Source organism: Nerophis ophidion, linkage group LG19, assembly GCF_033978795.1.
Source record: "Nerophis ophidion isolate RoL-2023_Sa linkage group LG19, RoL_Noph_v1.0, whole genome shotgun sequence".
NCBI classification, from domain to species: domain Eukaryota; kingdom Metazoa; phylum Chordata; class Actinopteri; order Syngnathiformes; family Syngnathidae; genus Nerophis; species Nerophis ophidion.
Window position 1 is genome coordinate 43,020,037 of NC_084629.1, and position 22,693 is coordinate 43,042,729.

Consider the following 22,693-nt stretch of genomic DNA (forward strand, 5'->3'; position numbering starts at 1 on the left):
CAAGCTACTGGTCAAGATAACCCGCTGAAGTCAAGCTACTGGTCAAGATAACCCACTGAAGTCAAGCTACTGGTCAAGATAACCTGCTGAAGTCAAGCTACTGGTCAAGATAACCTGCTGAAGTCAAGCTACTGGTCAAGATAACACGCTGAAGTCAAGCTACTGGTCAAGATAACCCACTGAAGTCAAGCTACTGGTCAAGATAACCTGCTGAAGTCAAGTTACTGGTCAAGATAACCCACTGAAGTCAAGCTACTGGTCAAGATAACCTGCTGAAGTCAAGTTACTGGTAAAGATAACCCACTGAAGTCAAGCTACTGGTCAAGATAACCCACTGAAGTCAAGTTACTGGTCAAGATAACCTGCTGAAGTCAAGCTACTGGTCAAGATAACACGCTGAAGTCAAGCTACTGGTCAAGATAACCTGCTGAAGTCAAGCTACTGGTCAAGATAACCCACTGAAGTCAAGTTACTGGTCAAGATAACCTGCTGAAGTCAAGTTACTGGTCAAGATAACCCACTGAAGTCAAGCTACTGGTCAAGATAACCCACTGAAGTCAAGCTACTGGTCAAGATAACCTGCTGAAGTCAAGCTACTGGTCAAGAAAACCTGCTGAAGTCAAGCTACTGGTCAAGATAACCTGCTGAAGTCAAGCTACTGGTCAAGATAACACGCTGAAGTCAAGCTACTGGTCAAGATAACCCACTGAAGTCAAGCTACTGGTCAAGATAACCAGCTGAAGTCAAGTTACTGGTCAAGATAACCCACTGAAGTCAAGTTACTGGTCAAGATAACCCACTGAAGTCAAGTTACTGGTCAAGATAACCCACTGAAGTCAAGTTACTGGTCAAGATAACCTGCTGAAGTCAAGTTACTGGTCAAGATAACCTGCTGAAGTCAAGCTACTGGTCAAGATAACCCACTGAAGTCAAGCTACTGGTCAAGATAACCCACTGAAGTCAAGCTACTGGTCAAGATAACCTGCTGAAGTCAAGTTACTGGTCAAGATAACCTGCTGAAGTCAAGTTACTGGTCAAGATAACCCGCTGAAGTCAAGCTACTGGTCAAGATAACCCACTGAAGTCAAGTTACTGGTCAAGATAACCTGCTGAAGTCAAGTTACTGGTCAAGATAACCAGCTGAAGTCAAGCTACTGGTCAAGATAACCCACTGAAGTCAAGTTACTGGTCAAGATAACCAGCTGAAGTCAAGTTACTGGTCAAGATAACCTGCTGAAGTCAAGTTACTGGTCAAGATAACCAGCTGAAGTCAAGCTACTGGTCAAGATAACCTGCTGAAGTCAAGTTACTGGTCAAGATAACCCACTGAAGTCAAGCTACTGGTCAAGATAACCCGCTGAAGTCAAGCTACTGGTCAAGATAACCCACTGAAGTCAAGTTACTGGTCAAGATAACCAGCTGAAGTCAAGTTACTGGTCAAGATAACCTGCTGAAGTCAAGTTACTGGTCAAGATAACCAGCTGAAGTCAAGCTACTGGTCAAGATAACCTGCTGAAGTCAAGCTACTGGTCAAGATAACCCACTGAAGTCAAGCTACTGGTCAAGATAACCTGCTGAAGTCAAGCTACTAGTCAAGATAATCCATTGACCTACACTCTCACCTCAGCTCGCTTGGCTTAACAATAGAGATGTCCGATAATGGCTTTTTTGTCGATATCCGATATTCCGATATTGTCTGATTCTTAATTACCGATATCAACCAATACTGATATATACAGTGGTGGAATGAAGACATTATTATGCCTAATGTTGTTGTGATGCCCCGCTGGATGCATTAAACAATGTAACAAGGTTTCCCAAAATAAATCAACTCAAGTTATGTAAAAAAATGCCAACATGGCACTGCCATATTTATTATTCAAGTCACAAAGTGCATTATTTTTTTTAACATGCCTGGAATTTGGGAGGAGGATGAGGTGGGTGGGGTTCGGGGGTAGTGGGGGTGTATATTTTAGCGTCCCGGAAGAGTTAGTGCTGCAAGGGTTTCTGGGTATTTCTTGTGTTGTGTTTATGTTGTGTTACAGTGCGGATGTTCTCCCGAAATGTGTTTGTCATTCTTGTTTGGTGTGGGTTGACAGTGTGGCGCATATTTGTAACAGTGTTGAAGTTGCTTATACGGCCACCCTCAGTGTGACCTGTATGGCTGTTGACCAAGTATGCGTGGCATTTATTTGTATGTGTGAAAAGCCGTAAAAATGAAGTGATTGGGCTGGCACACAAAGGATTCTAACTTTCAGACTTTACTTCAATCAATAACGGAGCAGCATCTCCTCATCCGTGGCTCACTAGTGCAACAACAACGCCCCAAATGTGTCCCGTGAAAAAACTGAACTCTCCAATAAGTAAAGTTCCTTGGGTGAATAATGTAAGTCACTACACCGGTATGTTTTAGTGCTTTCATGGTGAGTTTACTGACAGAAATAAGTAAGAACTTTACACTACTTTATATTAGAAATGGCAACAGTGGAGGATGAATGTCACATAAAAAGATAGAGAAAAAGAAGAAGATTATCGACTACAGCGTTGCCACGGACTACAAAGGCAGAGCGGTGCAAATTTTCAGGATTTATGCAGATCCCAAATACAAATCCGCAGGTACCAGAAGGTAAGAAAAGTTGGTTTTACATGATACTGTGAAACAAAACGCTACATTATATGTCTGCTAATACGTAGGTGCCATTATACACACAGCATAGTAATACTTCTATGTTGAAGCACAGTACAGTCAATCAAGCGGTGTGGCTTCATAGCTTACCAAAGTCCTACTAAAACTAAAAGCGTTACTAAAACAGCCTTCTTTCATCTCCGTAATATCGCTAAAATTCGCTCCATTTTGTCCACTAAAGACGCCGAGATCATTATCCATGCGTTTGTTACGTCTCGTCTCGATTACTGTAACGTATTATTTTCGGGTCTCCCCATGTCTAGCATTAAAAGATTACAGTTGGTACAAAATGCGGCTGCTAGACTTTTGACAAGAACAAGAAAATGTGATCATATTACGCCTGTACTGTATATACCTTTATATACATATATACATACATATATACCTGTACTGGCTCACCTGCACTGGCTTCCTGTGCACTTAAGATGTGACTTTAAGGTTTTACTACTTACGTATAAAATACTACACGGTCTAGCTCCAGCCTATCTTGCCGATTGTATTGTACCGTATGTCCCGGCAAGAAATCTGCGTTCAAAAGACTCCGGCTTATTAGTGATTCCTAGAGCTCAAAAAAAGTCTGCGGGCTATAGAGCGTTTTCCGTTCGGGCTCCAGTACTCTGGAATGCCCTCCCGGTAACAGTTCGAGATGCTACCTCAGTAGAAGCATTTAAGTCTCGTCTTAAAACTCATCTGTATACTCTAGCCTTTAAATAGACCTCCTTTTTAGACCAGTTGATCTGCCGCTTCTTTTCTTTCTCCTATGTCCCCCCCTCCCTTGTGGAGGGGGTCCGGTCCGATGACCATGGATGAAGAACTGACTGTCCAGAGTCGAGACCCAGGATGGACCGCTCGTCGGGACCCAGGATGGACCGCTCGCCTGTATCGGTTGGGGACATCTCTACGCTGCTGATCCGCTTGAGATGGTTTCCTGCGGACGGGACTCTCGCTGCTGTCTTGGAGCCACTATGGATTGAACTTTCACAGTATCATGTTAGACCCGCTCGACATCCGTTGCTTTCGGTCCCCTAGAGGGGTGGGGGTTGCCCACATCTGAGGTCCTCTCCAAGGTTTCTCATAGTCAGCATTGTCACTGGCGTCCCACTGAATGTGAATTCTCCCTGCCCACTGGGTGTGAGTTTTCCTTGCCCTTTTGTGGGTTCTTCCGAGGATGTTGTAGTCGTAATGATTTGTGCAGTCCTTTGAGACATTTGTGATTTGGGGCTATATAAATAAACATTGATTGATTGATTGATAAAACATTTCAACAGATGTTTGAGCGCCGTGTGTAATGTTCTATATTCTCAGTTTTGGTGTTGTTTACTGCCATCATATTGCAGTCTACACATATCTCTTATGTGTGACTGCCATCTACTGGTCACACTCATCATTACACCACGTACCAAATAAAATAACTTCAAGGTCAGTAGCCACAGACATAATCATTCCGTACATAAGGCGCAGTGTCAAATTTTGAGAAAATGAAAGGATTTTAAGTGCGACTTATAGTCCAAAAAATACGGTAACCTGTTTTTCCATTCTACTGGTACTTAAAGATGCTTAAGAACTAAGTGTCATTAGTAGGCATGGGTAACTTTCACATTTGAACCGATACAGGACTAAATCCCTGCACCTGGTTATCGGTACTCAGAGGTACCAATTGACGGTACTTTTGTGTGTTCATGTGTTAATAAATGGACATTTTGATTGATTGATTGAAACTTTTATTAGTAGATTGCACAGTACAGTACTTATTCCGTACAATTGACCACTAAATGGTAACACCCCAATACGTTTTTCAACTTGTTTAAGTCGGGGTCCACCTTCATCAATTCATGGTAATCAAATGTGTTTGATAATACCATCTGATGGTCTTATTGAACATTTAACACCGAGCTGATAATTACATCTTACATTTGCAAGCATTCATTTCAGTTTGTGTCACACTCCGCTCGTCTAGTGCATGGGTCTCGAACTCTGGCCCGCCGTGTGATTTCATTTGGCCCTTGAGGCAATAATAAAATAACATTAGAGCTGGCCCGCCGGTATTATACAGTGGCGGTGCCGCTGTATCACCGTATTCAGCGCTAATTTTCATACTTGCCAACCCTCCCGATTTTTCCAGGAGAATCCTGAATTTCAGTGCCCCCCCCCCCGAAAATATCCCGGGGCAACCATTCTCCCGAATTTCCAACCAGACAACAATATTGGGGGCGTGCCTTAAAGGTACTGCTTTTAGCATCCTCTCGTTACGTCGGCTTTTCCTCCATACAAACATTGTGTCGGCCCAGTCACGTAATATATGAGGCTTCTACACACACACAAGTGAATGCAAGGCATAATTTTTCAACAGCCATACAGGTCACACTGAGGTTGGCCGTATAAACAACTTTAACACTGTCACACCACACTGTGAACCCACACCAAACAAGAATGACAAACACATTTCGGGAGAACATAAACACAACAGAACAAATACCCTGAACCCCTTGCAGCACTAACTCTTCCGGGACGCTACAATATACACCTCCGCTGCCAACAAAACTGGATTTTGCATGTCACTATAAAGTTATATAAGCCTTGCTTGTTCAATATTCAATGCAAAACTTGTTTGGGTCCCTATTAAAATGTTTATTTGTTCAACTTTGGCCCGCGGCTTTGTTCAGTTTAGAATTTTGTCCCACTCTGTATTTGAGGTTGACACCCCTGGTCTATTGGCTTTAACTTGAATGTGCTGGTCTTCTTTTTTGTTGAGGCCGACAAAGTGTTTCTATTGGAAGTCTTGTACTGTACTTCAAGGATCTTAGCTCATGTTCACACTGCAGGTCAATTCAGTTTGTTTTGCCCAGACATGCATTTGATTCTTCATGTCCACGTGAAAACTGCATTTCTGTTTTGGTTTTTTTCAAATCCGCCCCAGGCCTCTTTCGTAGGCGGATATAAATGTGCAACTGCAGTCTGAAGGACCACATTCTTCTGACTAATAGGACAGGAAAATGCGATAAGCCTCATAATTCTTCTCAAAATAGATGTTTGAAAAAAGTAACAGTAGACTGAAGAGTAGAAAACAGGCAAAAATATATATTTGTTTAGAAGTAAGCTACTCGGTGGCCTAGTGGTTTGCGTGTCCGGCTTGAGATGGGTAGGTTGTGAGTTCAAACCCCGGCTGAGTCATACCAAAGACTATAAATGGGAGCCATTACCTCCCTGCTTGGCACTCAGCATCAAGACTTGGAATTGGGGGTTAATTCACCAAAAATGATTCCCCCCTAAAAAGTTTCGAAATACGAAAAACCCTAGTACAGGGGTGTCCAAACTTTTTCCACAGAGGGCCGCACACGGAAAAATGTAAGCATGCGGGAGCCATTTTGATATTTTTCATTTTCAAACCATAACAAAATATATGGATGTGTTTTTAATCCTTAGGGCTCCTGGGGAGCATAGAGGGTCTCAGTCACTAAAATGTTAAAAATAAGTCAAATTATTATTTTTATTTTTTTTATTTAATGCTTACAGTAAATGTCTATATCAACTTGAGGTTGATATAAAGTAAAACAAATAAGGTTTCATGCCTTTTCTGACATAGACAACTTTGTTTTTTATAGTAAAACTGAAATATGCAGTATTTAGATAGATGGATAGTACTTTATTGATTCCTTCAGGAGAGTTCCATTATTTAGCAATTAAAGCCCTCAAAGATCAATAATGCAGGACACCATTGATTTTAATGATTTCATATTTTTGAGTAATCACAGTGAAAAGTTAAATAAAATCCTTCTAAATATATTTGACATCTGAAAGGTTCCCCACTCATAAAGTGATGCATTTTTATGAGTTTTTTTTTTTACTTTTAACACTTAAATTTCAAGATCAACTTCCGATATATCTATTGATTTTAAGTTTGAACTATTATTTTGTTTGTTTTACGCTCTTTTGTCAAAACTTTGATGTTTTTATATGGCAACCACACAACATATGCAATATTTTTTCCACATAAAACATTTTAAAGTAATAATTCATTATAACATCGATTTTTTTTGTCCTTTTTTTTTGAGCAATGGAAAAAAAAGAAAAAGACAAAAGGAAAAAAAACTGCCTGCATGGCAGCTTTGTGTCAACATTGCCACTTTTTCTCATTAGATTTCACCTCATTCCACTTTTTTTAAATGCTTAATTTTTAAATTTTTGCAATTCTATCAATATTGCAATTTTTGCAGAATGTGTGGTGGGTTGGTAAAGGATTAGCTGCGGGCCACAAATGGCCCCCGGCCGCACTTTGGAAACCCCTGCTCTAGTATGTACGTATGAATCTGCGTCTGCATGTTTGCATGTCCAATATATTTGTCTCCTAGTATGTGCGGGAGTCAAAGTGCAGCCTCGGCATGTAAACTTTATTTCTCCTTCAGTAGGGGGCTGGAACCAAAGTACGGCCCCAGACGCCCACAAAGCCCAGCCCGAAAGAGCAGGTTGAATTTGTTTTAAAAATTTTGTTCTGGAAAATCTAGAAGAAATAATGATTCGTCTTGGTTAGAAATATAGCTTGGTCCAATTTGTTATATATTCTAACAAAGTGCAGATTGGATTTTGACCTATTTAAAACATGTCATCAGATTTCTAAAATTAATCTTCCATCCATCCATTTTCTACCGCTTATTCCCTTTCGGGGGCGCTGGCGCCTATCTCAGCTACAATCGGGCGGAAGGCAGGGTACACCCTGGAAAAGTCGCCACCTCATCACAGGGCCAACACAGATAGACAGACAACATTCACACACTAGGGACCATTTAGTGTTGCCAATCAACCTATCCCCAGGTGCATGTCTTTGGAAGTGGGAGGGGCCTATCCCCAGGTGCATGTCTTTGGAGGTGGGAGGGGCCTATCCCCAGGTGCATGTCTTTGGAGGTGGGAGGGGCCTAGTCCCAGGTGCATGTCTTTGGAGGTGGGAGGGGCCTATCCCCAGGTGCATGTCTTTGGAGGTGGGAGGGGCCTATCCCCAGGTGCATGTCTTTGGAGGTGGGAGGGGCCTATCCCCAGGTGCATGTCTTTGGAGGTGGGAGGGGCCTAGTCCCCAGGTGCATGTCTTTGGAGGTGGGAGGGGCCTATCCCCAGGTGCATGTCTTTGGAGGTGGGAGGGGCCTATCCCCAGGTGCATGTCTTTGGAGGTGGGAGGGGCCTATCCCCAGGTGCATGTCTTTGGAGGTGGGAGGGGCCTATCCCCAGGTGCATGTCTTTGGAGGTGGGAGGAAGCCGGAGTACCCGGAGGGAACCCACGCATTCACGGGGAGAACATGCAAACTCCACACAGAAAGATCCCGAGCCTGGATTTGAACCCAGGACTGCAGGACCTTTGTATTGTGAGGCAGACGCACTAACCCCTCTACCACCGTGAAGCCAAAATTAATCTTAATCAGGAAAATTTACTAATAATGTTCCATAAATTCTTTTTTTTAATTTTTTCAAAAAGATTCAAATTAGCTAGTTTTTCTCTTCTATTTTTCGGTTGAATTTTGAATTTTAAAGAGTCAAAATCGAAGATAAACTATGTTTCAAAAATACATTTTCATTTTTTTTCCTGTTTTCTCCTCTTTTAAACCGTTCAATTGAGTGTTTTTTTCATCATCTATCCTCTACAAAAAACCTTCTGTAAAAGGAAAAAAAATGTACGACGGAATGACAGACAGAAATACCCATTTATATATATATATATATATATATATATATATATATATATATATATATATATTAAAGGTAAATTGAGCAAATTGGCTATTTCTGGCAATTTATTTAAGTGTGTATCAAACTGGTAGCCCTTGGCATGAATCAGTACCCAAGAAGTAGCTCTTGCTTTCAACAAGGTTGGTGACCCCTGCTGTATTGCATATCCAATATAAATTAGCATCGAGCAGATAGTAAAGTAAAAAGAGCCTTACTTTTGAGCACGAGTGTAAGTATCAGACATGCTTGCTTTGTTGCCATGGATATTTGCAACATTTCACTATAACTGACCTGGGCAAATTATGAACCGGGGGCCACATGAGGCCTGTTACGCTTTTCAATCTGGCCCCCCGGCCATTCCCAAATTATTTTTTTTAGATGTTGAAGATGTAAAGTGTAGCTGCCATTATGATGTGCACTCATCTTTTATAATCACCCTAAGTCTTCAACTATACTAAGTCTTTACATGCTTGGAATCTGCATCATATACTACTTACTATGTCATCTAATTACTTACTATGTCATCTAATTACTTACTATGTCATCTAATTACTTACTATGTCATCTAATTACTTACTATGTCATCTAATTACTTACTATGTCATCTAATTACTTACTATGCTCATCTAATTACTTACTATGTCATCTAATTACTTACTATGTCATCTAATTACTTACTATGCTCATCTAATTACTTACTATGTCATCTAATTACTTACTATGTCATCTAATTACTTACTATGTCATCTAATTACTTACTATGTCATCTAATTACTTACTATGTCATCTAATTACTTACTATGCTCATCTAACTACTTACTATGTCATCTAATTACTTACTATGCTCATCTAATTACTTACTATGTCATCTAATTACTTACTATGTCATCTAATTACTTACTACGTCATCTAATTACTTACTATGTCATCTAATTACTTACTATGTCATCTAATCACTTACTATGTCATCTAATTACTTACTATGTCATCTAATTACTCACTATGCTCATTAATTACTTATTATGTCATCTAATTACTTACTATGCTCATCTAATTACTTACTATGCCATCTAATTACTTACTATGTCTTCTAATTACTTACTATGTCATCTAATTACTTACTATGTCATCTAATTACTTACTATGTCATCTAATTACTTACTATGTCATCTAATTACTTACTATGTCATCTAATTACTTACTATGTCATCTAATTACTTACTATGTCATCTAATTACTTACTATGTCATCTAATTACTTACTATGTCATCTAATTACTTACTATGGTCATCTAATTACTTACTATGCTCATCTAATTACTTACTATGTCATCTAATTACTTACTATGTCATCTAATTACTTATTATGTCATCTAATTACTTATTATGCTCATCTAATTACTTACTATGTCATCTAATTACTTACTATGCTCATCTAATTACTTACTATGTCATCTAATTACTTACTATGTCATCTAATTACTTACTATGCTCATCTAATTACTTACTATGCTCATCTAATTACTTACTATGGTCATCTAATTACTTACTATGCTCATCTAATTATTTACTATGCTCATCTAATTACTTACTATGTCATCTAATTACTTACTATGCTCATCTAATTACTTACTATGTCATCTAATTACTTACTATGTCATCTAATTACTTACTATGTCATCTAATTACTTATTATGTCATCTAATTACTTACTATGTCATCTAATTACTTACTATGTCATATAATTACTTACTATGTCATCTAATTACTTACTATGTCATCTAATGACTTACTATGTCATCTAATTACTTACTATGTCATCTAATTACTTACTATGCTCATCTAATTACTTACTATATCATCTAATTACTTACTATGTCCTCTAATTACTTACTATGTCATCTAATTACTTACTATATCATCTAATTACTTACTATGTCATCTAATTATTTACTATGTCATCTAATTACTTACTATGTCATCTAATTACTTATTATGTCATCTAATTACTTACTATGTCATCTAATTACTTACTATGTCATATAATTACTTACTATGTCATCTAATTACTTACTATGTCATCTAATTACTTACTATGTCATCTAATTACTTACTATGCTCATCTAATTACTTACTATGTCATCTAATTACTTACTATGTCATCTAATTACTTACTATGTCATATAATTACTTACTATGTCATCAAATTACTTACTATGTCATCTAATGACTTACTATGTCATCTAATTACTTACTATGTCATCTAATTACTTACTATGCTCATCCAATTACTTACTATGTCATCTAATTACTTACTATGCTCATCTAATTACTTACTATGCTCATCTAATTACTTACTATGTCATCTAATTACTTATTATGTCACCTAATTACTTACTATGTCATCTAATTACTTATTATGTCATCTAATTACTTACTATGTCATCTAATTACTTACTATGTCATCTAATTACTTACTATGTCATCTAATTACTTACTATGCTCATCTAATTACTTACTATGTCATCTAATTACTTACTATGTCATCTAATTACTTACTATGCTCATCTAATTACTTACTATGTCATCTAATTACTTACTATGTCATCTAATTACTTACTATGTCATCTAATTACTTACTATGTCATCTAATTACTTACTATGCTCATCTAATTACTTACTATGTCATCTAATTACTTACTATGTCATCTAATTACTTACTATGCTCATCTAATTACTTACTATGTCATCTAATTACTTACTATGTCATCTAATTACTTACTATGCTCATCTAATTACTTACTATGTCATCTAATTACTTACTATGCTCATCTAATTACTTACTATGTCATCTAATTACTTACTATGTCATCTAATTACTTACTATGCTCATCTAATTAGTTACTATGGTGATGTAAGTCACAGCAGCTCAGAGGAGGCACCAAGCAGTGTCAAAAGCATCGATAACTTGTTTATAGAAGTCTTCCTTATCTTTCTTCAGTTTTAAAAGTTTCTCTGTCTCGATGGAGATCTTCCTTTATTACCTCCTGCTTCGATTGAAAGTCCAGTTTAGAAACCTGTTTTATTTTAGATATGTAATCCTCCATGTTAAAAGTGCAAGCGAGAGGAAAAAATAAAGGATCGCTGCTCACTCTTGCTGCTTGTTGTCACTTCTTCTGCAGCCGAGTAGTCGCAAGAAGGATCACTAGCGCCCTCTACCACCAGGAGGCGGGAGTCATTTAATGACTCATATTTGACACACGCAGCTACGGTATATTTATAAAAAATAGCTGCTTACTGTTTTTTTTTTAGCATATTCAATAGATTGGACCTTAAATCCTACTGAATAGCTCTTAATCTTCTTCCCTTTATGCGATTTCAAATGATTGAAATCAGCCTCCTCCATTTTGAAAATGATGACAGGTGAAGTGTCGCTCGTGACGTGACGAGTTTGACCCGGCGGAAATTCTAGACATACGCTAATAAAAATAATATTTTGCGAAACGAGTTCGACCCGGCGTTAATCCTGAGCCGGCGGTAATGCTAAGCATGCGCTAATTATTTTGCAAAACGAGTTTGATCCGGCAGTAATTCTAGGCAGGTGCATACTATATACCCGGCGGCAATTCAAAAAAATACGGTATGTTTTTATCGATACCACGACCTGAGCGTTACTGCCTCTCTGTATTTGTGGTGGCCCTGCAGAGGCAGGAGACCAGCATGCAAGGTGAGGCTCATGTATTTGTGGTGGCCCTGCAGAGGCAGGAGACCAGCATGCAAGGTGAGGCTCATGTATTTGTGGTGGCCCTGCAGAGGCAGGAGACCAGCATGCAAGGTGAGGCTCATGTATTTGTGGTGGCCCTGCAGAGGCAGGAGACCAGCATGCAAGGTGAGGCTCACACTCCTGCAGGAGGCAAGCGGGCCAGATGATGCCAAAGTAAATCAATACTGAGAGATTCCAGCGCTGATTAAACAGAATTGTTAAGTGGAGGTTTGAAGTGCTTCTCACCAAGGAATATGATTGTAAACACAGAGAGAAAAACCCCAGACGAGGCTTTGCTCGGTGAGAGCGATGCAAGCAGCACAAGACTCTCAGATGTGTAAATCCGCAATTTAGGAGTTTAGGTGATGCTGGGAACTGAATGTAAATTGTCTGAAGAAGTGATGTGGGACACTTCTTATTTGTCCGGATGGGGGTTAAAAGCTGCAAAGTCAGATGTGGGTCTTCCTGCTCTGCACATACTTGCTTAATGACGGGTTGAACACAAGCTTCTGGGTCCTACATCTGGAGAGCAGTCAAGTCCTCTTTGTGGTCGCTACGCTATCTTGGTGGAAAGATGTTTATCACCTTTGCAAAGGCGCAAGAGGAGGAGCCTTGTTTACCTCCCGCGCTATTTATACAACACCTATTGTTTAGAGCAGCGAGAAAACATTAGGGAAGCAAAGCCCGGAGGAGAGGATGTGGAGGCTCACCCCATATGGTCCTCCTTGGTGGTCTTTCTTCCAGCCTCGGGGTTCCATCTGTGCCTCTGAGGTCCACAGTCCCGACGCACCCGATGGCCTCTGTAAGCTGCACAGGAGATGGATTTCAGATACGTGCTCACACGGGCCCTGATTGACTCAATCTTTGCGTGCACTAAAACACGTGCAAACCTGATACTTGACCTACTACACGTGTGCAAAGTAGATGAAGTGAGCAGAATAAGGCGCGCCATCTATTTTGCATCTCTTGTCTTCATTAATATGCCAAATATATCATCGCGGGGGCAACAGCCAAAGCAGGGAAACCCAGACTTCCCTCTCCCCAGCCACTTCGTCTAGCTCTTCCCGGGGGATCCCGAGGCGTTCCCAGGCCAGCCGGGAGACATAGTCTTCCCAACGTGTCCTGGGTCTTCCCCGTGGCCTCCTACCGGTTGGACGTGCCCTAAACACATCCCTAGGGAGGCGTTCGGGTGGCATCCTGACCAGATGCCTGAACCACCTCATCTGGCTCCTCTCGATGTGAAGGAGCAGCGGCTTTACTTTGAGCTCCTCCCGGATGGCAGAGCTTCTCACCCTATCTCTAAGGGAGAGCCCCGCCACACGGCGGAGGAAACTCATTTGGGCCGCTTGTACCCGTGATCTTATCCTTTCGGTCATGACCCAAAGCTCATGACCATAGGTGAGGATGGGAACGTAGATCGACCGGTAAATTGAGAGCTTTGCCTTCCGGCTCAGCTCCTTCTTCACCACAACGGACCGGTACAAGGTCCGCATTACTGAAGACGCCGCACCGATCCGCCTGTCGATCTCACGATCCACTCTTCCCTCACTCGTGAACAAGACTCCTAGGTACTTGAACTCCTCCACTTGGGGCAGGGTCTCCTCCCCAACCCGGAGATGGCACTCCACCCTTTTCCGGGCGAGAACCATGGACTCGGACTTGGAGGTGCTGATTCTCATTCCGGTCGCTTCACACTCGGCTGCGAACCGATCCAGCGAGAGCTGAAGATCCCGGCCAGATAAGGCCATCAGGACCACATCATCTGCAAAAAGCAGAGACCTAATCCTGCGGCTACCAAACCGGATCCCCTCAACGCCTTGACTGCGCCTAGAAATCCTGTCCATAAAAGTTATGAACAGAATCGGTGACAAAGGACAGCCTTGGCGGAGTCCAACCCTCACTGGAAATGTGTTCGACTTACTGCCGGCAATGCGGACCAAGCTCTGGCACTGATCGTACAGGGAGTGGACCGCCACAATAAGACAGTCCGATACCCCATACTCTCTGAGCACTCCCCACAGGACTTCCCGAGGGACACGGTCGAATGCCTTCTCCAAGTCCACAAAGCACATGTAGACTGGTTGGGCAAACTCCCATGCACCCTCAAGAACCCTGCCGAGAGTATAGAGCCCCAAAAAATGCAAATATATTTATTTAGCACGGGCAAAGTTATTTATCAACACTCATCACCATTGTGCAAGCACTATTTAGTGTTGAATTTAGTACATGTCAAAAGAAGGTGCAAACTGACAGTTTCACGGCTGCAGGGCGATGGACAGAAGACAAGTTTGTGTGTCAACATTCACTTTTTAAATGTTCTTGTACTCAGACAATATTGTCAGTATTTTAGATGCAATCTCAACCTGCGTGTGTTCAACATATTTGAATGGTCAGATATAAAAATGTAATAATTCAATTGATGTGTTTTAGTGTCTGCTGGCAGTATTTTTTAATGTTGTTAAGTTTTTTGTTTTTATTTAGGAAATGCCATATTTTCCAGACCATAGGGCGCACCGGATTATAAGGCGCACTGCCGATGAGTGGGTCTAGTCAGGTCTATTTTCATACCAAAGGCGCACCGGATTATAGGGCGCATTAAAAACCTCTAAAGGCTTAGTGGCCACGCGTGTGGACAGCACCTTTTAACTCTTATTTCCAAAACGGTGTACATTGCTGAATTGGGGTCTTATGGCCACTTATGTGGACACTAATACTGCCATCTGGTGGTGTCAGAAGAGTATAACATACAATGCCATCCATCCAATTTCTGCCGCTTATTCCCTTTAGGATCGCGAGGGGCGCCTGAGTCTATCTCAGCTACAATCGTGCGGAAGGCGGTGTACACCCTGGACAAGCCGCCACCTCATCACAGGGCCAACACAGATCGACATGTCTTTGGACATACAAGGTAATAACACACAATGGAATTTGGAAAAAAACAAAAGTGTAAAAATAAGAATTAGCATGTCACTAAACGTGAAGTACACGTTTGTGTACTTATGGACTAAGCACATCATATCAAAAGAGAATTCTTAGTTTATACTCTAATTAGAGTCCGAAAAGCCCAAATAGCAAAGAGAAATAAAAAATAAAAATAAAAAAACATGTAAACAAACAGCTCAGGCCTTAAGAGGTTAAAGGGGTCATATTATGATTTTTTTTTCTGAATGTAAAACACTTCCTTGTGGTCTACATAACATGTCATGGTGGTTCTTTGCTCAAAATGTTGCATGGATGATGTTTTACACATCATCTTCAACTTGCTTTCTGACAGGAAGTGCCGTTTTATGGGCGGTCTTGATTAAATTTTAGTGTTGTTGACTTGAGTCATATTGCAGTCTACACGTATCTCTTATGTGTGACAGCCATCATATTGCAGTCTACACGTATCTCTAATGTGTGACTGCCATCATATTGCAGTCTACACGTATCTCTTATGTGTGACAGCCATCATATTGCAGTCTACACGTATCTCTAATGTGTGACTGCCATCATATTGCAGTCGACACGTATCTCTTATGTGTGACAGCCATCATATTGCAGTCTACACGTATCTCTAATGTGTGACTGCCATCATATTGCAGTCTACACGTATCTCTTATGTGTGACAGCCATCATATTGCAGTCTACACGTATCTCTAATGTGTGACTGCCATCATATTGCAGTCTACACGTATCTCTTATGTGTGACAGCCATCATATTGCAGTCTACACGTATCTCTAATGTGTGACTGCCATCATATTGCAGTCGACACGTATCTCTTATGTGTGACAGCCATCATATTGCAGTCTACACGTATCTCTTATGTGTGACAGCCATCATATTGCAGTCTACACGTATCTCTTATGTGTGACAGCCATCATATTGCAGTCGACACGTATCTCTTATGTGTGACAGCCATCATATTGCAGTCTACACGTATCTCTAATGTGTGACTGCCATCATATTGCAGTCGACACGTATCTCTTATGTGTGACAGCCATCATATTGCAGTCTACACGTATCTCTAATGTGTGACTGCCATCATATTGCAGTCGACACGTATCTCTTATGTGTGACAGCCATCATATTGCAGTCTACACGTATCTCTAATGTGTGACTGCCATCATATTGCAGTCTACACGTATCTCTTATGTGTGACAGCCATCATATTGCAGTCTACACGTATCTCTAATGTGTGACTGCCATCATATTGCAGTCTACACGTATCTCTTATGTGTGACAGCCATCATATTGCAGTCTACACGTATCTCTTATGTGTGACAGCCATCATATTGCAGTCTACACGTATCTCTAATGTGTGACTGCCATCATATTGCAGTCTACACGTATCTCTTATGTGTGACAGCCATCATATTGCAGTCTACACGTATCTCTAATGTGTGACTGCCATCATATTGCAGTCGACACGTATCTCTAATGTGTGACTGCCATCATATGGCAGTCTACACGTATCTCTAATGTGTGACTGCCATCATATTGCAGTCGACACGTATCTCTTATGTGTGACAGCCATCATATTGCAGTCTACACGTATCTCTAATGTGTGACTGCCATCATATTGCAGTCTACACGTATCTCTTATGTGTGACAGCCATCATATTGCAGTCGACACATATCTCTTATGTGTGACTGGAACAGATTATTTAAATATATATTATTTCCCACTAAATATTTGTTTGTAAATACAAATAAATCAAAGGTTGAGCAGGAGAGTTGACTGTGATCAACTTCAGATGTCTCACTGCATTTGTTCCAATGTACACAATGATTGATGAAGGCGTTTAAATAGTGAAATGATGTCCTTTAGGAGGTGTCATATTAAGAGCAGGGCTTTTCCTGCCTTCAAAATGACGTGGCGGCCGCCTCCAGCTTATTTTGTGCCGCCCCCAGCCAGCCAGAGCGATTGATATTGGTCAAAGCGACGTGAAGCTCCGGCTGTGTTGGATGAGTGATTGCTGTCCTCTGCGGCAGCTAACTATTTTAACTGCAGTTGCAGCATTGCACCACTATGGGGGCGCTATATCCACAGCAGTGCACCGGAAAGACAAATCGACTTGTGTTTTTTCCTGCTACTTGGTGCATAACGTTGGGCGTCGTCACAAGTGGATTTGTGCCACACGGAGCATGACACTCACTGGACTCCTACAGAACATTCCAGACTGTGCTGTGAACATTTGGTCTCTGCTAAGTGAACCCAGCTAGTAGTGTTAGCTTCCTCTCCAACCTTTCCTGACTCATTATAATACAAACCCCGTTTCCATATGAGTTGGGAAATTGTGTTAGATGTAAATATAAACAGAATACAATGATTTGCAAATCCTTTTCAAGCCATATTCAGTTGAATATGCTACAAAGACAACATATTTGATGTTCAAACTCATAAACTTTTTTTTAAAGCAAATAATCATTAACTTTAGAATTTGATGCCAGCGACATGTGACAAAGAAGTTGGGAAAGGTGGCAATAAATACTGATAAAGTTGAGGAATGCTCATCAAACACTTATTTGGAACATCCCACAGGTGTGCAGGCTAATTGGGAACAGGTGGGTGCCATGATTGGCTATAAAAGCAGCTTCCATGAATTGCTAAGTAATTCACAAACAAGGATGGGGTGAGGGTCACCACTTTGTAAGCAAATTGTCCAACAGTTTTAGAACAACATTTCTCAACCAGCTATTGCAAGGAATTTAGGGATTTTACCATCTACGGTCCGTAAAATCATCAAAATGTTCAGAGAATCTGGAGAATACACAAGAAATTCACAAGAAAGGATGGGGCGAGGTACACCCCTTTGTCCACAACTGCGTGAGCAAATAGTCAAACAGTTTAAGAACAACCTTTCTCAAAGTGCAATTGCAAGAAATGTAGGGATTTCAACATCTACGCTCCATAATATCATCAAAAGGTTCAGAGAATCTGGAGAAATCACTCCACGTAAGCGGCATGGCCAGAAACCAACGTTGAATGACCGTGACCTTCCATCCCTCAGACGGCACTGTATCAAAAAAACGACATCAATCTCTAAAGGATATCACCACATGGACTCAGGAACACTTCAGAAAACCACTGGGGTGGTATAGCTCAGTTGGTAGAGTGGCCGTGTCAGCAACTTGAGGGTTGCAGGTTCGATCCCCGCTTCCGCCATCCTAGTCACTGCCGTTGTGTCCTTGGGCAAGACACTTTACCCACCTGCTCCCAGTGCCACCCACACTGGTTTAAATGTAACTTAGATATTGGGTTTCACTATGTAAAGCGCTTTGAGTCACTAGAGAAAAGCGCTATATAAATATAATTCACTTCACTGTCACAGTTGGTCGCTACATTTGTAAGTGCAAGTTAAAGCTCTACTATGCAAATCGAAAGCCCTTTATCAACAACACCCAGAAACGCCGGCGGCTTCTCTGGGCCGGAGATTATCTAGGATGGACTACTGAAAAGTAGAAAAGTGTTCTGTGGTCTGACGAGTCCACATTTCAAATTGATTGACTGGTACAAGGTCAACTAAAAGAAAGCTTTACAAGCATGTTGTGTTTATTTAGAAAAAAGTTTCCTTCGTGCCAGAGGAACGTTTATGTTTTTCCAGCTAGGAGCCATCATGCTCTTGTGCAAGCACTTAGGTATCAAACTCAAGACCAGGGGGACCAGATCTGGCCCACGACATCATTTTATCTGGCCCACAAACACCTGCGAATGATACATGTCAATAAAGTACTTCATGTTTTCTCACTAAATGTCATGGATTTCTTTCATTTTGACAGAAAAAATATATGTACTTCTTGAAATGACATCCATTTTACACTTTAATAGTAGCCATTATTGCTACAAATATTACAGTATATTATCATACTTTCACAATCAGAATCCCTTCATTGTCACTGCATGCAAACAACCAAATTGAACAGCAGTCAGGCTCAGTGCTTTTAAAACAACCGACATAAAATACTCCTGAGATAACAAACAATAATAAACAAATTAAAAACATAATAAAAATGTTAATAAAATGCAGATCTCTATCAGAGTTAATCAAGTTAATAAAGTGGTGAGTGTTCAGGTAAGTCATCTTCATAAGAATCCCCTCAATTCCCCCCAAAATGGATGAAGTGGCTGGAATATAAAGACAATATAACATACATCCATAAACCTGCATGCATATGCAAAAGTGCAATATATTTATCTGTACAGTAATTTTTAGGGACCGAATGTCCCTTTGGGGCAGAGGACCCTACTGAATTTATAGCGTTTTATTCTTTCTTTGTTATTATCCCGCAGTTTTGAGCTGTAATTTGACCCCCTTAACATGATTCAAAACTCACCAAATTTGACACACACATCAGGACTGGCGAACACTGCGATTTAAGTAAAAACAAACCCCAAAACTAAAAATTGCGCTCTAGCGCCCCCTAGGAAGAAAACACAGACAAAACTGCTCCTAGGAAGAAAACACATGAAACAAAAACCTCTATGTAGGTCTCACTTAAATCTACATTTGAAATATATTTACAACCCCTAGCAAAAATCAACAGGAAGTTTGAAATTCTCCGTTCAAAACAAAAGTTTTGTAAAAAAAACGGTCACCTTTTTTCAAACATTATCCCCTCTGAGCACGTTTGTCGTGTCGGCTTCAAACTACCACAGGAGAGAGATTGAACCCTTCGGATTAAAAATTGATGAAAGAGTTTTAATTACTGCTACGATTTAGATTTTATCAGCCTTCAAAGAACCGCTGCTCTGAAAACCATTTCAAAGATGGCCGCCGTGCGCAGACACAGTGAGGGAGAAGTGTTTTTTTCCCCGTACCGTCTGCTGCTGGTGCGCACGCACCAACATTCGGGAGGGAGGTGCTGTGATCGTCTGTACCAAGATGGCTGCCAGGTGCCGTAGCTAAGCCGATATATTTAAAAGTTGTCGTTTGCCTGCATATCGTAAAAACAACAATCCAACATTTTACAACTAATTGTAAACTTATAGGTGCTGACCATCAGGACCGAGTTGCGACGAGAGAGTGTGTCGATGTTAAGATATTACGCCGAGTTGGTAAGTCTATCTGTTTGCTAATAGTAGCTGCTAGCCGTACCAATGTATTTTCAATGGGCGGTTAGCAACGGGTTTTAATCCCGTTTCCTCCTATGTTTCTGCTCCGATTGAATTTCTTTGTATGTCGAGTCTTTATTTTGGGTACTTACATATGGTGCCTGACTGTTGTGGCGTTTTAAGACCATCTGCACTTTTTATGCGCCGAGTTGGTAGGTCTATCTGTTTGCTAATAGTAGCTACTAGCCGTACCCAGGTATTTTCAATGGGCGGTTAGCATCGGGTTTTTCTAACTTATATCGGCCAGTAGACACGTTCATCATCATCTTCCGCTTATCCGAGGTCGGGTCGCGGGGGCAACAGCCTAAGCAGGGAAACCCAGACTTCCCTCTCCCCAGCCACTTCGTCTAGCTCTTCCCGGGGGATCCCGAGGCGTTCCCAGGCCAGCCGGGAGACATAGTCTTCCCAACGTGTCCTGGGTCTTCCCCGTGGCCTCCTACCGGTTGGACTTGCCCTAAACACCTCCCTAGGGAGGCGTTCGGGTGGCATCCTGACCAGATGCCCGAACCACCTCATCTGGCTCCTCTCGATGTGAAGGAGCAGCGGCTTTACTTTGAGCTCCTCCCGGATGGCAGAGCTTCTCACCCTATCTCTAAGGGAGAGACCCAAACTCATTTGGGCCGCTTGTACCCGTGATCTTATCCTTTCGGTCATGACCCAAAGCTCATGACCATAGGTGAGGATGGGAACGTAGATCGACCGGTAAATTGAGAGCTTTGCCTTCCGGCTCAGCTCCTTCTTCACCACAACGGATCGGTACAACGTCCGCATTACTGAAGACGCCGCACCGATCCGCCTGTCGATCTCACGATCCACTCTTCCCTCACTCGTGAACAAGACTCCTAGGTACTTGAACTCCTCCACTTGGGGCAGGGTCTCCTCCCCAACCCGGAGATGGCACTCCACCCTTTTCCGGGCGAGAACCATGGACTCGGACTTGGAGGTGCTGATTCTCATTCCGGTCGCTTCACACTCGGCTGCGAACCGAGTAGACACGTTATGGAAGGTAAAAACTACAATATAATACAAAGTAGTGTGTTGTTCTAACTTATATCTGGGAAGCCCAGACTTCCTTCTCCTCAGCCACTTCCATATATACTCGGTCCTGTCCATCACTGCTTGCAGCTTTAATTTTATTAATATCTGCACCTTATTGCTCTTTTATCCTGCACTAGCATGAGCTAATGCAACAACATTTCGTTCTTATCTGTGCTGCAAAATTGACACTTGAATGACAAAAAAAGGAAGTCTAAGTCCAAGTGCAGAGTTTAGGGCAAAAACAGCTCTAGGATAGAAATTGTCTCTCGGATAGGAAAATAAAAATAAATACTTCAAGATCTGCTTGACTTAGGATTGTACAGCAAACTACCCATCCAATGAATACAAACGACAATACAAGTTACTGTGTTCCTTACAGCACATTACTGTTAATTGAAAACAACTGCGTTCAAATTCTGGCGGGCGGTCAGGATTGTAGCACCTCTGCCTGAATTGGAGCCAAGAAAAGCCTGATTAAGAGAAGCTGAGATGCTTTGAATGAAGCCCCATGACTGCTTTGTGTTCCTCTTGTAAAAGTAGATGTGCGTGATAAATAGAGAACTGGAAGCCATTGTTGGGCCACGCTTGTATTTGGCATGGTTGGATCTAATCGATGGGTGAGGGTGTCCCCCGCCCCCCGCCCCCCGCCCCCCCCCCCGCTGAGATCTGAGGGGGCCACCAGGCTCATGCATTTGAAAGGCATCTGTTTATTTTCCAAATGCAAATGCGGCCCACCTCAAAGGCTATAAGCTGTGGTTAACACAGCATGTGAATGTATTGGAGTGTTGCGCCAGGGGGGCCCCCAGGCCCCACTTATGTCAGGTTCAGGTTCTCCAAATATGCCCGGCCCTCCCCCACCACGCCAGCGGCCACACAAGCACACTCCTCTCCAGAGCCACGCAGAGAAAGACTTTCCTCTCGCCGCAATCCTGTTTATTCTCTCCGCAGCGTTATTTACCGGCGTGTTAATGAGAGGCGTTCACACAAAAGGTGTGCCAGATGAGGGCAGCCCGGGGAGGACAATGCCACCTCTCCTCCCCCTCTTGGGGGACAGGGGGAGGGGCAGGAAGGTTAATGTGCTCACTTTGATCTCCGTCACGGCGTCCCCAGTAAGAATTAATTTACATTTCAGATGAAAAGGTTGACGGTATAAAAAGGCATCTTGTTCCTGGTATGCAAGGGCCGCCTAACAGGCCAGGAATTTGGGAGAGGAAGTGGCGAGGACACAGAAGGGATAAGCCCCTCTCACGCCTCGGCTGGGAAAGAGATGAAAGGAAAGAGTGTTTTTACTTTGCACTCTTCTTCTCAAACATGGCCACCAAATGCTGCCCCAAAACTTTGGAGAGCGTGTGTGGATGCATGATTCATTCATCATCGCTGTTTCCTGGGCCACTGGCTC

The 22,693-nt window shown here is 41.7% G+C and overlaps 1 protein-coding gene across 1 annotated transcript in view; it reads right to left on the reverse strand.

Annotated features, from left to right (window-relative positions):
• myo3b (myosin IIIB) overlaps positions 1-22,693 on the reverse strand; it is a 327,297-nt gene that overhangs the window by 101,845 nt on the left and 202,759 nt on the right. The window contains 1 exon segment of the mRNA XM_061880054.1: positions 12,871-12,967. Within this exon segment, the coding sequence (XP_061736038.1) occupies positions 12,871-12,967 (97 nt within the window).